The sequence below is a fragment of the Fundulus heteroclitus genome, chromosome 10, assembly GCF_011125445.2.
Source record: "Fundulus heteroclitus isolate FHET01 chromosome 10, MU-UCD_Fhet_4.1, whole genome shotgun sequence".
Taxonomy (NCBI): Eukaryota; Metazoa; Chordata; class Actinopteri; order Cyprinodontiformes; family Fundulidae; genus Fundulus; species Fundulus heteroclitus.
The window spans coordinates 5,558,732-5,575,610 of NC_046370.1; the positions used below are offsets into that span (position 1 = coordinate 5,558,732).

Sequence of the window (16,879 nt, forward strand, 5' to 3'; positions counted from 1 at the left end):
ACACAGATCAATTCAGACGTCACATTTACGGCAAAGCGGAAACCTGAGCCCGATGGTTTCCCTCCGTTTGTGCTGATGGAGGCCCCTACCCTGATATGCTGCAGGTACATGGAAATGTCTCTGATGAAAGACTTGATGAGTCTCTCCTGCAGCCTGAACTTCTTCTCAGCATCGTCAAACTCTTCACTTTTAATCTGGGGGAAAATAAAACATAAAGGTTTGAGACTTCTTGAACTTTTAGGCCTTACAAACATTTGAGTCAGAGTAAAAAAATAAATGGAGACAAACCTGGAGAGAAATGCCTGTGAGGTGCTTGATGTGGCTGCTGACTCGGTTGGACTTTTTAATGATGGAGTGCATGCTCAGCTTGGAGATCTTGTCTATGAAGGAGTCTTCATCTCCTTTCCTGTACTTCACCACTGTGGACAGCAGAGGGAGAACTTTAGGGAGGAAACTAGAGAGCAGACCGTGCAACTAAATCAGCTGATATTTACATCAAGCAAGTCATAAATATCACACTTTTCCACATCTTCTCAAATTACAAGAGACAAACTTCAATGCCCTGTATATGTATAATTTCTGATGGCCCAACACAAGGTAGTGCATTAATTATGCATTAGATGACGATACAAAGCCTTATTTTGTTTGTTTAAAATACCAATACTTCAGGCTATTAAAATATTAAATTAATGGCCATAGTTGTCAATATCTCAATATGTGTCACATCATCTATAGAATATCCACACTGTCATCATATTGCTGTAATCGCAATCATGTTAATCACTGGAGATAGACCAGACTAAGGTTTATTAAAACATAAAATATTGTAGTCCTTGTAAGTAACTAGAAAACTGTGCCGTATCTTTAATTTATTTTTGTACGCCAAGATTTTCACAGACAAATTAAAATCCTCCTAAAATGAAGTATTTTATGTGAAACATAAGGTGTTTTATCTTATTTTCCACACTTTTTGCTTTCATATTAAATTCAATAATATTAAAATAAGACCACAAACATTCAGGTACACCTGGGCGCAGTTATTCATTAAACTTGAATAAATATATCCAGTATTAAGTACAAGCAAGTACTTTTTTCTAGACTGAAAATAGGAAAACAATCAGCCACCAAGAATTGGGAAACAGTTTTCCTTTTTATTTTATAAGGCAAATATGCAAGACCATTTTTATGTTTGGATCTATAACGATTTACAGATTAAATTTTTTAAAACAAAGCAACAAGAACCCGACTATATTCTTCCAATAAAATAATGCAAATTTACTTTATTGCTAAGCAGATATAAATTGTAAAATTTTGTTTGCTTTTTAATATTCAGATGTCTGAATCCTACAAGTACCTTTCCTTTGACAATTTTGGCACGACAACTTGGACACGCCTAGCTTATCTTAAAGCATGCTTTTGTGCTATAATGGCCTAGTCAAAGTCCAGAGCTGAATCCAATGCAAATTAATGGTTAATGCGCTACAGTTTGTTGTTGTAATGACTCCAAGGATGAAAACGTTAAAAAGGTAGTAAATACTGTCTCAAAGCGCCGCATACAGACACGCATTTTAAAATCCTCCGAGAAGTTTACCAAGATCCTTTCGCCGCTTGTACTCATTGATGTTTACGTTGATCTGCTTGATGGCCTGCACAGCGTTGGTCAGCTGGAGCCGGTCGTGGTGGCTGTCTGGCGTGGCGCCCAGCAGCTCCGTCAGCAGCAGCGGGTAACGCATCACCCGCTGCACCGGCTTGATCAGGAACGAGCCGAGGTTGATGTAATTCGCTTTGTCCCTGAGAGAACAGCCAGGAACAACAGGCTATTCAGGTGCTGAGTAATATTTAAAGTCGAGGAAGTTTCAGGCGTCACAAGGATCACACAAAGTCATCATGAGAACAGCGACAGCTACAGACTATTAGCAGTGATGAAGGCATATTTCAGCTATCATATGGATTGCATGATCCAATGATACATCCTTCATCACATGCATATTTCTGATGATGACCAACAGCCGGAGAGACATCGAAGGCAAGCAGAAAAATTTATTTGCTTAGTTTCAATGCAGTCTACAGGACAAACAGGTTTTACTTAAACATGAAACCTACATGAATTGTTTGGATGTAAATCATTATTTTTAAAACTAATTTCTAAGATATATATATATATATATATATATATATATATATATATATATATATATATATATATATATATATATATATATATTTTTTTTTTTTTTTTTTTTTTTTTTTTCTAAATGTGAAGTGCAGTTACTGTTTTTGCCCTGTAGGTGGCATTGTTTCCCAGAATCAATCTCATTTTGCCTGTTCAACCAGGAAAACAGGAGCTGGGAAATCATTAAGCTGCACAGCATTCAGTACAACAGCACCAAATAATACACATGCAGACAGAAACCACAACAAGTTAAAGAGCAAATCTCCATTTAGCACAACATTTTCACTTTCGAGCACAATCACAGATGTCAATTTTAAAAAGGAGGGTTAATGAGCAGCAGGCACGCAGACAGGACGGTTCCCATGCTGAAAATCATGCCGACAATCATTAGAGAGACTTACTGTTCGCGGTATATTGCCCTGTAGAAAGGAGGAAGGGAAAGAAATAGAAAGATTTAAAATGCAGCATTTGTAGCGTAAGGATGATGCTTGGATCTTCAGAGAATCTTTACATTGACAAATTTGACAGAAGAGTTTTGATGCTGATTTTAAAACAAGAGATTCAGCTTGAAACGGGGAAATCAGGCGTCAGATTTCTTTGTGATTTCTTACTTAAAGTTGGACAGGAGCTCAGAGAAGCAATAAAAACACTGTTTAGGGGAACTGATGGTTAACATGACCTTTTTAAATCTTACAAACCTATCAAAAAAAAGTTCCTATGAAGGCGACAACTAAAAGCTACAAAAATACTACAGCCCTTAAGACAAAGCAAGATGTCAACCTTGGCCGGAAAGACTATTATATGAACCAGAGTCATTTTTCTGTTGTTTACAGAGCCGCAGGCTCTTTGTTCTGCAGCTTCCTGCCTCACGGATCATGTGTTGATCTTCAAACAAGGCCATATTTCACTGAAACACACCAGTGTCGAGTCTGTCTCAGAAATGGAGTCACAGAAGGTGAAACCGGACAGGAGGAACAAGGTAGGACACATTCCTGAAATGCTCCACATGGCTGACACCTACAGAAAAAAGTCTGAGCGGGCTCATAGTTTATGAGAAATCAATTATTAACTGCGACTGTACTTTTCTTTTCTCGCCATTAAACCAAAGGAGGGCTCAGATTTACGTGGATGAACTGATCATATTTTGGTTTGGCTGCTGGTTTTCCAGTTGACCTGAAGACGACTTAAAGCCAACACCGGTCAGAGACCTAAAGAATGTTAAAGATGGAGGATGTCGTCTTAAAATAGTTGGTGGTGTCCTTTTTTTTAAAGTGAGCAATTAGAGGTATGAGGTTTTACTCTGTGTACTAATCCATATTTGGACTAAGGAAGTAGAGTGGAAGTGGAAAGAAAGCTAAAAGGTTAGCCGTTTAGCTAAATGAGTAAAGACATTTTCTCTTCACATTTCTGGAAAGTATCAAGTTTATTTGAATTAACACTAACAAGGAAACTGTTTTGCTTATATGGAGTTTCCGGAAAACAGCTTTAATATGTAGCTTTAATGCGTGGTAGTTAGCTTCAGATGCTACTATCATGTCACCTAAACCGTGGAAAACTCCAAACATAGCTATAGTCTTCAGTAAACTCAAATCTTGCTCCTGCTGACAATATTTTCTCAAAGTTTGGCTGATGAGCTAGGCTAACATTAGCATGATTGCTCTTTATTTTCATACGACTCTTTGATAATTTTGCTCACAACATAATTTAAAGCGGTTCCAGCACTTTTAACTGTTTTACATAACCCTTGGCTTTGGATGTCAAAACATTTAATGACTAGTGTTTCACCTTCTCTCTGTACGTCAGAGACGGGGAGCTGCAGCAGCCAATACAGTCTCTTTTAATGCAAAGACTATTGAACAGGGTGAAAAACCCTTTGATTGTTGGGGGAAACAGATTTGTTCGATGATCAGAGTAATGTGCATTGCCTAAAATATAGTTTTACAAGGTTTCCAAATGGGGAAAAAAAAAGATAAGAGTCAAATACGACCTTTGAAAACTAATCCACAGAACATTTAAGACGCTTTGTCCACTCTTTGACGCACCTCAGCCTCTCAAGGCACTCCAACACGTGGCGCTGGATGCTGTCATCTTTCTCGTAGGTCTCCAGCAGGGAGATGGCATCGTCGTGGTTTTGGCAGTAGAGCTTGTACACTTCCTCCAGCTCAGCTCTGAGGTTCAGAAAGACGCCTCCTGACAGCAGAAGGGGCCAAAATGTTAGAAAATTTGTTTCATTTAAAACAGAGAGGGGGGAAAAAAGGATGACAATTTAAAGCAGTTTGATTTAAAGGAATCTGAATGACGTTAAAAAGCAGCATTAAATCTTTTCAGGGAACTAAACACAGAAAATGAGTTTTAAAACGAAAGGACATTTATTCTTACACAACTTCTTACCTATTGAGTCTGTATCTTGCAGTCCCGCTAACAGCCGTTCGGACAGATCAATCACAGAGCTGATGTTCCCAAAGAGTCCTTCAAAGTCCACTTTTAACTGGTGAAAACGTAGTAAATACTTCCATTAAAAACAAGGTAATTTGTCAGACAGCATGTGATACAAGTGAATATAACTATTCAATTCAATTTTATTTATATAGCGCCAATTCATGAAACATGTCATCTCAAGGCACTTTATAAAGTCAAGTTCAATCATATTATACAGACTGGGTCAGATTATACAGATTGGTCAAAAATTTTCCTATATAAAGGGAACCAGTTGATTGCTTCAAAGTCCCGACAAGCAGCATTCACTCCTGGGGAACCGTAGAGCCACAGGGAGAATCGTCTGCACTGTACATGGCTTTGCTGCAATCCCTCATACTGAGCAAGCATGAAGCAACAGTGGGAAGAAAAACTCCCCATTAACGGGAAGGAAAACCTCCGGCAGAACCGAACTAAACAGCCACTTTATGTTTACAGTAAAAAATCTAAGTATTAGAAAAATTCAGCCATTTCAGAAAATATCCACAAAGCATTAGGATTTTTACTTCATCTTTTTACCTTCTTCTCCCGCAGGGGCAAAATGATCTCATCAATGCACATCTGCAGGTCATTGATGTAGTCTTCCTCTGTGTGCAGCAGCTCATCGATGACCTTGGACCTCTTCTCCAGCATCCTTTGCTCAGGATCCTCGGGGCCCGTGCCAGCAGCGGGGGCTTCCTCAGAGACCGGGGCGGAGTCCAGGTGTTTGGGCTGGGACGACAGCAGCGTCATCTCTGCAAAGACAAGATTAGGACTCTGAAATTCAGCTTATTCTCTCTTTCTGGCTATTATTTGAGATAAACAAAAAGGAACAAAACAAGTAGCTTGTTGCAGAAACAAAAAAAAGGAGAAAGTTTCCCAGCCCGTCTCCACTCATTCGTAACCAAACAACCTAGCGCCCACCCACTCGCTCCGCCCTTGATCAGATAGTTGTCCATGTAGCTGCTATCACCCACTGGGGGGCTCATCTTTGCTGAGGCTGAGGGGGAAGCCTAGATCATGCATCGCTGCCTTTCATGAATACAGACAAAACCGAAGTGGACTCGGGCTCTTTGTGAGCGGCACAATGGATTGTGACAGAAACCGCAGGCACACTGGCTCTCAGGGACAGAGCAAACTTTAAAGACGAGGCAGTCGGAGAGGGAAGCCAACAGGACTGCTCATGCATACGGGTTACTGTCCCTGTGCCTAACCCATCCTGGATGATGTCAGATTTGGATGGACGGACTCATTGCCCCCACACCACAACAAAGAAAAGAGGTCCTCGTCTCACTGAAGAAGCAGAAAGCACCGAGTCTCAAATAGACGTGTTGTCAATCTCACATTTGTGAACCGACGGGTTCTCAGTGTAGTTTGGGTGATTTGAAGAGGAAATCATGGTAAATGCTTTGTAGCTGCGTGATGGACAACTCTTCTCCATCAAGACTACAGCTTTATACTGTCATTCCTGCAAGCAAGAACCTTACAGAAACTTGTATGTTTGATTTTTGTTGCATCTTCAACACCCATAAAGCTTTAACGGGGTCAGTATCACAGTTGGCAGCTGCAAGTCAGGACGTTTCTTAGCCTGGGAGGAGTTTAAGTAGCACTTATGTTCACTGATGACCACACATTAACTCTTGTTTCATACATATCGATGAGGAAAAGAAGTCTACATGCATCTTCTGAGCTAATTTTAATGTTTCAACATATCAAACTGCTTGGTGGTCCAAAGCATGTGGTGTCCGACTCTAGTCCTCAAGGACTCGCTGTCCCTGCTCCAATACAACAAAGGCCAGTAAATCATGACTAAATTGTCTCATGAGCTGCACAGAGGCCTGGTAATGAACTATTAATCTGATTCATGAGTGTTGAAACACGAAAAAATCTCCAATATCCGCCTCAAACTCTATTTCTCAAGGGTCAGAGTCCTGCATCTGTTAGGCATTCTTGAATGGCTAAATTAATAAATTAATGAATTACAATACCGCTTCCAAAAGATGTCAAGAATATTTACATATCATCACAAAATGTAGGCTTTCAGTTGCAGTTCATCAGTACTTTAACTTTTATCAGAGTCCCTTATTTATGTGAACACCTTTGCTACATCATTTGCATTCAGTTTATTCTTTTTCTTCAGAATTTGTCCACTATATCAATGATTTTATCCATGTTTTTATATTTAAATAAATACTTGTACTCTGCCACAAATAAACAGTCATTCTAAACTCTTAAATAACAATTACTGGTCAGAAACATCCCCTGCATTGGCATAAAATGACTGACATAGGACACCACTACCTATGGGTAATAAATTTCCGATTTTTAACAAAGTTATAATTTTTGGGTGTCGGCAAAATTTCAGTTTCGAAGGTTGTTTTTTTTTTTGTTTCAAAAAATATTTTAGCTCAAGTTCTTCAGCGGCATCGCTTGAACATCTAAAACCCCCAGCGTTTAGTAACAATTGTTACAGCCATTTCATTCCCACGTTTCTGTGTAAATATGACAAAAATAATTACTTGAAAGGCATAAATGATTACTAAAGAACCATTGGAAACTGATAGGAAAAAGTAGAAGTGTGTCAATAATGGCATATAAACTGTATTATTAAAAAAAAAATAGAATAAAGGGAATCAAGCGAAGACCTAACACAGACAAGACCTTTAAATCGGTCTCTGTGTTGAGTGAGATAATAAGGTCTCATGAAGGTGGGACGCCTCAGCTGGTGAAGACTGAGCATGTGCAGTTCGTTTGTTGTGTTGCCACGGCCACATGTGACGTCACTCATCTCCTTCGACCAAATGCTGTCAGAGGCTAACGAAGTTAACGCTGCTTACGCTCATCTCAACGCTCCCCAACAGTAACATTGCTTCCCTTTAAGCGACAGAGCTAGGTAGAGTTATGATTAGTAAAAATAAGCATTTTACAGCTAATTGATGGAGGTTTTAACAAAGAAAAAAGGCACAACTTGGCTCAGTCCAGTCTATTTCTGATCCCCACTGGTCAACTGCCCTTCATCCCTCCCTCTTGTTCCCGTGACTTGGCCAAAGCTCAACTCAAATGAGCTTTCCTCGTCGCTTCAACCCGTTCTGCCAGCCGCCGAGTCCACTGCAGCCAGCCCGCCCCGCCGTCGGCCAAATCTCGCGCACTTCCTCCACCCGGTGGGAAAAAAACGATTCAGCTAACGGGGTTTTGTCTTTTTTTTTCCTTTTAGAAGTCACCCTGCAACCCAATGTGGAGGGAGGGGAAAGACAATGGACCCGGTAACTAATTGGAATCAATCACCTCATTCCCACGTTTGATGTAGCGCGCAGACACAAAACCGAATCTCACGCCCCGATTCACAAACCCTGAAATATGCAACTATTTTCACCAGGAGCAACCTGGGGAGGCTCATTTTGACCCACTTTACCAGAATCTCTCTCTTTTGTCTTGATAAATAATAAATACAGACACACATGCACCGTGTACCAATTCCCATGCTGCCAAATATGCACATGTGCAAAGCTATAAAAAGAGTCAAATTGTGTCGACATTAGATTTGTATGAGTTTCTGTAACATTTTTTAAATTTTTATTCATTTTAGCAGTAAAAAACATTGGTAAATCGTTTTTCTGACAATTTCAACAATCTGCAGCTGATCTGGACTGCATAACGAGGGATCAGCTGACTCGGGGCCCATCGTCATGCTGTAACTTCACACCTGTGAGCTCACTGTCAACGCTTCGCTGCTTCCTGAACAGTAAACACTCAAAACAGCAACAAATACAGGACAAACTGTCCCGGTTGGGCACTAGACGCAAAGTGAAACTGAAGCATTGGCAGAGTTTAGACGCTTGCCTCATTAACAGGAAATTAAAGTTTTTTTTTAAATGGATGTTTTTGAGCTTTATGTGGAAGAAAAACTGAATCTGGAAGTTCAGAACAGTGCCAGAAGTGCCAAAAATGTACAAATCATTGAATATTTAAAAAGGTATTTATAGGTAAATAAAGGTCAGCTCATAATTCAAATCAGTCATGACAGTAATGTAATTTCTAAATGTTTATCAAGATAATTTAATTCACCATAAGGGTATAAAAAGTGACAAGGTTGACTGATCAAATTAATGTATAAGTCTTAGACCAGGAAATAAATATATAGCAATATTGTTCAGATTTTACATGAATAAAGTGTCTTATTTTCTATTTAAAACAACATATTTAAGTCATTTATTAATTTAGCTGTGGCCCCCGTTGGGCCTCCATTGGGCTTTTATAACATTGCTACTTAAAGTCTAAACAAATGGAAATACAGAACAATTTTGAAATAAAATTGGAAAAAAAATATAAGATATCAGCAAAATAACAATTCTATATAAAGAAGGAAGATGGAATCGGGGTTATATAAATGTATACTTAAGTAAAAAAGGTAATTTGACAGATTTACCATTAATGTGGAAAAAAGTATGAAAAAATCTGATGGGATAGTTTTGATTTTGACACTCTTGTGTTTAAAAATAAATGTGTGAATCTGGAAGAGCCTGTCACTTTAAATAATCAAACACGGTGAGACACAAAACGCATCTAATCACTTGAACACAAACTTCTGTGTTTTTAAGCGTTTTAAACTTCAACTGGTGGGACAAAACCTTCCGATCAGAGTCACTTTGTTATATTTGCTGAGGCAGGTCCATTTTATAATCGCATTCCTTCACCTGCAGTCAGAATAATGCAGCCTGTCTGGTTCAGGAAACACAGAGGAGGAAAGTCCTTTCTTCATTTAAACATTTCTGCTTCTAAAGTGGCTTCTAGAAGAGTCTCAGCGGGGAGTGCTGTGTGCTCTTACAGCACCATAAAGTGACACAGGACAGAAACCAGCGATCACATCAGATCCTCCGACACCCAGCGTGACTCAGCCGATAGTCAGACCTGATGGATTAGCACAAGTCATCATTGCTTTATCAGAAACTAAACTCTGGCGATCAGCCGGATCTAGGCGGAGACGGGTCATTCACAATTCAAAAGTTGCACAAGAGTGCAAACAAGGATTTATATTTAACACACATACTCTCATCTGCATAAAACTGTTGCAGGAAAATGTGCTTTAGACAAATGAGAAGATCTTCTAAAACTATCTGAACTGAGATTTTAAATGCACATTTGTTTTTCTGCATGCATCAGAGATGGTCCCTCTTGAATGCTCTAAAATGCATGACCTTGCCTGTTTCTTACTGCTATGTGAAAGAGAAAAAAAATGACAGCAAAGGAGAAGACAATTAAAAAGCGAGATGGTGAAGGCTCACCCACCTGCTGCTCGCTAGTTTCACCAAATCACCTCAGGACCACCGGCATTTCTGCGACAGCCCCTGATCCAATTTAAAGTTCAGCGCCGGAGCCTTGTCCTGCTGCAGAACTCCATTCCAGAGCTTCAATTACCATGAGAATGGATGGGATCCCACCATCATTACGCACAAACACTCACCAGGAAGGACGAGCACCCAGGCAGACGTTAAAACCCGGAGATGGATTCTAACCTTTGCTGCAGACCTCAAACAGGCAATTTGGATTAGAAATCCTTCAGTTTGCTTCAGTATCAAAATCCACTACCAGGCTGGTCTCATTCAACTTCTTGTTTAAAGGATAAAAACAGCAGCGTGTCTAATCTTCTACAGCCAGAGGCTTTATTTTAGAGTCAAGGTTCACTTTATAGGCTGGTTGTTGATGTTAACCCATGCATTTTATTTTTTGTGCGCAGAAGACTACTTGATATATTTTAAAATAGACTTATTCATGTTTCTAGAAAAACGGATGAAAACAAATCAAAAGAAAACTCATCTTGTTATTCTTTCTATCGTTCCTTTTGGGGGGATTTAAAGTGTTAGACCATTGCAAAGAGGAAGTACTGTAAATTACTCAAGGTTTCAACGTTTTTTTTGGAGATTAAAAACCTTAAAAGCTTGGAACACATTTGTATTCAGGGCCCTTTTACTCTGATTACCTTTAAATTAAATACACTGCAGATAACTGCCTTCAGAGTTAAATTTTTATTGTCTTTTGGCTTCCACAGTCACAATCCGGGGCTCCATTGTGGTAAAAAAAATGTATTTGTTTAATAACCAAGATGCCTATTTCTTGGGGGATTACTGGGGAGGAAACATCCTGTTGACCTTCCTATTATTCACAACCCTTATAATCTTACAGCAGAATTATTACAGTATCACATAAACTGTTTATGTGAAACAGTATGCTGTTTATCACATAAACAGGGTGGGTGGAGTCTGGCCTGGTCCAGTCCACTCCCTGGATGGATCCGGTTCGTGTTTCATAAGCGGCAGACACCTGTCCGGGCTCCTCCTCCTCTAGGCTGAATTCCATCACAATTAGGACTTCTTACCCCCCACCTCAGTTCTTCTGGTTAAAACGCGCTTAAAAAGTATTTTTCCGTCACTCCTAAAGCAAAAACCCATCCAAGGAAACTCAAGAGAACTCATTTGTCCCAACACATCAAACTGAACTGGTTTCTGTTGCGTAATGGTGGTTAAAATCTGTCAGACGCCTGAAGGTCCTCTGCTTCTCTGCGACCGACCTGCTGCTAAAAATCAAAGGTTCGGCCTGCGTGCGACACTCTAAGGTCACGGGACAATAAGCGCCTGTGTGTTCTGCTCCAAAGTTCACCGCCGTGTGCACGGTTGCCATCGCAACGACGAGTAGCGGGGGGCCCTGCTTGTATCAAGTTTAGCGGAAAAGCTGGGAGGGGCTTTTCCCCCCCAAAAAAAAGATCACGCTGGGAAACGCAGCCGAGACCTGAAGCTGCTTGAAAACGGGCCAAAAAAACAGGCTGCCAACAAAAACCTGCAAGCCATGACATGCAATCAACACCTGATGCATTGCTAATAATTCATGAGAATGATGGGTAGAAAAGAAAACAAATCAGTTCAGGACCTACAAATGCGAGTTGTATTTATGCAGAGGCTTGGTTTTGGAAGAGGTTTGTGCAAGTCCTTTAACTGCAGATGAATGAAACAATCAAAACTGATCATCTCAGTAAACTAAAGAGCATCTACTTAAATAAATCGTCTTGCTATTGTCCAGACTGAAACACTGGATGTTTAGGGAGTAAAGTCACTCGACAGGGGAGTTTATTTAGCGGCATCCTGTCCTGTTTATCTCGTTTAGGGTCAGGGGTCAAGAGGTCACATTCTTGCTCCAAAGAAGAACTTCACAGCAACCTGTTTCTAACATTTTCCCTGAGGCTCATGATGCAGCGCCTCCCAAAAGTATTCAAACACCCTGATCTTTTTAAAAAATCTTGTCCTGTTACAACCACAAAGCGTCTGGGGGGACTTCTGTGATAAACTAACACAAAGTGGCACATAATTGTGAGATGCTAGATAAATGCACGGTTATCAAAGTATTATTTTTTTTTTTGCAAATATAAATCTTAAAAGTGTGGCATGCATTTATTTCCGCCTCATTTCTGTTTCCTCCAAAATCCAATGCAACCAATTGCCTTTCTGATTTCCCTTTGTAATTAATCTTGACTATATGTATTTATATCCTTCTGCTTCACAAATGGGTGCTAGCTTGTGGTTTAGTTCAGGTTTAAACAGCTTAAAGGGTGTGAATAGTTTTGAGAGGTGCTATAATCAAAGCTTTTAGATCCTAACTTTATAAAAGCGGAGCTTTCACACCACACATGTAAGCGTTTAACAGGAGATTTTTTTCAAGAGGACGAAGCTAAGATTTAATTACCATGCTGAATAATTCAAGAAGCTGCAACACTTGATCCTGATAGGGTTTAATGGCTGGGATCCCTTGCTTCATTGGAATTTCAAAGTTTGCATTGTTTGACAATTAACAATATGCAATTACGTTAAGAGACCATCAGTACAGAGGGACTTAAAGTTGGGCCTCTTAATACCAAGACTGCTATATGGGAGGAGGACAATGAATCTCTTAGGCCCCACAAGTGCTTCAGCGATGCACAGCAGTGAAACATAATACAACACAGCAAATGTGAGCACCAGTCCCTGTTAAGCAACTTAAAGTTTTCTCAAATGTACCTGGCTACTGGTGTCTGTCCCCTTTTTTTTGTTACCCTGTGGAGAGTCACAAGTGCACCTTGATGACCCTGCCAAATAAAAGAAAGGGGGAACCATAGACGCAGCAGCCAGGAAATGTAAACAGCAACAGAAGAAGAGGGACATCTATGCCAACCAAAACTGGGAATATAATCAAAAATCTGTTCTCTTTCTGATCAAACACCACAAAAAACATAACCGTGACCAGGTTGAGCAACACTCTTCAGTGTATAAGTTGTTACTGAGGAAAGAAACACTCAAAATTAGCCTTTATACACACACGCATACATATGTACATATGCACAGTATATATATGTAGTTTTGTGGCATTAGTGGCCTTTTTTGACAGTAGGCTGACAGGAAATGGGGTTGCAAGAGGTGGGGGAGACATGCGGGAAAGGTCCACGGGCAAGGACAACAACCCGTGACGGCCTAGTCGAAGACTAAGGTCTCTGAACATGAAGAAGAGGGACATCTATGTCATGTTCTACCCTCAGCTTCTTCCAGTATTAGAAGGGTGTTACAAAAGTACAAAAGATATGAGCTATTTAAAAGCCGCCTTCAGTCTTTGTGGCAGATTCATACTGAGCCTGGTTCTGGTTCCCATTGGAGGTTTTGTCTACCTGTTAAAGGGAAGTTTTCCTCTCCACTGTCGCTGCATGCTTGCTGGGTACGAGGGATTGCTGCAAAGTCAACGACACAGCACAAGCATCCGTCTACTGTGAGTCAGTGACTCGATGCAATCTGCTGAGTTTCCTTAGAAAGGAAATTTTTTAATCAACCTGTCTCTATCATTTCATTGAATCAACTTTGTAAAAGTCCTTGAGATGACATGTGTTGTGAATTGGCGCTTTATAAATAATATTTAATGGAATTTAATTAAAAGGAAACTGTTTTTTATCATGGCATGTCGGTTTGACATTCAGGCTTCTACAACCAAGAGCTAGACTTTTGGCAGTGGTGGTCTTTTCCTTTACCATTTCTTAATTCTGTAGTATTGATAATTATACACGCTACTGTTTTTACATATAAAAGGGAACCTTTAAGCATAAAACATCAGACAGCAGAAAGGCTAGATGTATTAGTCTTTGTTTTTATCTGTTTGACCTCTTTCTGTTGTAGAACATGCATGACTTTGAAATGTTGGAAGGCTTTTGTAAATGTTGTAGTCCCAATTTCCCAGGAAACGCCCACAAAGACTGCTTTTTAGAGTTAGTAATGCTAAGCTAACTATGCTTATAACTAACACAAAGTGCCAGTGAAGCTTTTAAAAGTCAACTCCATAATCCTTTTGTCTTCATTATAAAACAATAGTTAACCTCTACTTTAGAGCTTTCCTCTCTCTCGTAAACACACACAATGTAATGTCACCTCTACTCCTAAATAAAATAAAATAAATGACGGATTACTGCAGAAAGGCTAGAGAAAAATATCCATAACGCTATCAATTATGGTTCTTAAAAAGAAATGGAAATCAGCAAAATAAAAAAAATAAAAAGGCTTTCTAAAAACTGGAAGTCTGGAAATTAACCCCAACTCTTTGATCTGTGCATCTCTGAACTCTTGCTTCTTTTCTCCGGCTGTCCTGAAAGTGTTACAACTTCACAGAGACGGCCAAGTATGTTCTCATATTTTATCTGTGGGAAAATACCCTACAGCACAAGCTGTGGAAGAACAGGCGCCGCTGTCTAAACTTGTGAGGTTATATTCGTTCCTGATTTCTGGACAAGTACAGACAGATGCATCCCTTCAGGTTTCTGTCGGTTTTCCCACAAGTAAATAAAACACTTTGCTGTTCATTTCACTCTTGCACTGCATATTAAATGCACCTGTCACAATTTTTAAACCTTTTAAATAATTATATCAACATAAAAAGCATGTCGATGAAAACCATGCTATCATGCAACACTGAAAAAACTGAAAAACAAGCTAAAAGTGGCTTCCCCACTACATCTAATCTCTAATCCAAATGCAAACACTTTAAAATGACAAATTATTACAATAAAATAGAATTATAGGTGCCTGTTCCCACTTTGCATGTAACAAATAATATGGGAGTTGGTTGCCAAAATAGCAACTTTTAAAAAGTTAAATTTTAAAACCTGCAAAAGATAAATCTGTTTTACAGCCTGACTATTAGGCAGCAGACTGCATGCTAGTTACTAACCGATTCCCCAATTAATTACCCACCTAATACAAGCTTTTTATATTTACATAAATGCATTGATATAGTGCTTTTGTAGTCAAACCTACCCTTCAAAGCACTTTACACTAGAGCCACATTCACCCAGTCGCACTAAACAACGCCCAAATTCATACACAGATACATAGATAATAGGCAACTTGGGGTTAAGTGCCTTGCCCAGGGGCAGATCACCATGCGATAGGAGGAAGCTGGAATAATACCAACAACTTTCTGATTACAAAACGATGACTATTCTCACTTGAGTCACAGTCATATAAAAATATTAAGAGCAGAACGACAAAAAGGTTCAGTTGTTTTTGTGAAATATCCCCATTTAGTTGCCAGCCAATGTATTCAGTGGCTGCTTATTCTATGTATCAAAATCTAAAGACATAGAGTAAAGGACATTTTCATAACTTTTTGACAGGATTAGGTATTAATGTTGCTTTTGGTCTTACTACATTTTTGTTTTATCCTCCTTTGCGGGCCCTTAGATACTTTTATTTGCAACAAAAACTTGGCAGAAACTTAAAGGAGATTGAGCTTTTTGAGCTTTTTCTAGTGCGGCTCCAAACTTTTGCACCACATTGCCTTTAAACACTAAAAACGCATCATTACTTCCTGTCTTTAAGGGGAGAAACAACATTTTTTGCAATAGCATTTGGCTCAGTGTGAGATCACATGCTCCTTTTTATTGTCGCTGTGTCTTAATATCTCTTTTCTGTTTTGCTTTTATCTATTTTTTATCCATCTTTGTGCAGCACTTTGGATAAATTTGCTGTTTTTTAAATTTGCTTTACAAATAAATTGTATTTGTATTTAATGGTTGGGTAAATATGGACATAGCTATTTTTTTGTCAAGGTTATCATAATAGCAGAAACTCCTAATAACCCCTAATAATCTAAATTCCCTACATATTGCAACAATTTTAATGCTTATGTAAATTAACAATAAATAATAAGCATGAATCTAATTTTGATTGATTATATTCTTTATATTCTTCGTTAATGACTACTTATATAAAGGCCAATAACTTGCTTGCACATATTATCGTTCACATTAAGCGACCTATGAACTGACTGCATGAACTTGGCCTTATCTGTATGAAACTAGTCCCTAAAGGCCAAGTCTACAAACTCTCTGGGCTGAGTGTTTTCCCACAGTACCTAAAACAATTACAGATAACATCAGTGTTGTTTCATGCTGGTACCACTCACATAACTAAGGACACAAGCTGCGAACTCTCGAAAGAGAGTTTGTGTACCTGTAAAACAATCCATCCAGAGATACTGGAAATAAATATAGCCAATATGATGCTTGTCCAAGCTTTTAACAGTATAATGATAAAACCTAGTAAAACCTAGCAACATAATTAAACATATATACTGGCGCCAGAGCATTTATTATTTAAAGCACTTGTAAATTAAACCATAACTCTGAAGAGAAGTTTATCTCACAAAGTGCTGTCTAGGCTGAAAAACCAAAGGGAGGGGAACATTTTTGGTTGCCGCACCAAAACTTGAGAATAATCCCCAGTTTAGTTTAAAATCTTTCCAGAAACAGAACTGAAAAAAACTCTAAACAAATCTCTTCAATCAGGCTTTCTACCCTGGTTCGTATGATATTGTAGTTGGCTGTTAATTTGTTTTATCACTAAAACTGTTACTTGTTTTTACATTTTTATGGGTTCATGTTCAATTGCTCCTTTAATGATATTGTTGACTTATTCCCTCTTATTTTATTGTGCTGGATTTTAGGGGTGGGCGACATGACTTAAAAATAAAAGCTCAGATTTTATTTTACCAAACCTGATTAATAGATTTTTTCCCCCTACTTTTCATTTCACAAAAAGAAACTAAAGAATTAATTTAAAAAACTTCTGGGAGTTGATCTGAATTCAAAGGTTAACTAAACACAATCTGTGAAACATGCCTGTAAAACAAGATGGCGGCCCTGTCGTTGTAAACAATAAACATATAATATTATGCAATGAGCTTAGAACAGGC

The 16,879-nt window shown here is 38.9% G+C and overlaps 1 protein-coding gene across 3 annotated transcripts in view; it reads right to left on the minus strand.

The window, feature by feature from the left end:
• LOC105919742 (dynamin binding protein) overlaps positions 1–16,879 on the minus strand; it is a 67,279-nt gene that overhangs the window by 8,127 nt on the left and 42,273 nt on the right. For 2 of the 3 annotated variants that reach the window (XM_012855119.3, XM_012855137.3), the window contains 7 exons: positions 5,168–5,382; positions 4,565–4,661; positions 4,216–4,363; positions 2,575–2,592; positions 1,592–1,791; positions 289–419; positions 90–194 (listed from right to left, as the gene is read on the minus strand). In XM_012855119.3, coding sequence (XP_012710573.2) covers positions 90–194; positions 289–419; positions 1,592–1,791; positions 2,575–2,592; positions 4,216–4,363; positions 4,565–4,661; positions 5,168–5,382 — 914 coding nt within the window. The remainder of the gene's footprint in view (positions 1–89; positions 195–288; positions 420–1,591; positions 1,792–2,574; positions 2,593–4,215; positions 4,364–4,564; positions 4,662–5,167; positions 5,383–16,879) is intronic. The other variant, XM_012855128.3, reaches the window with a different exon arrangement.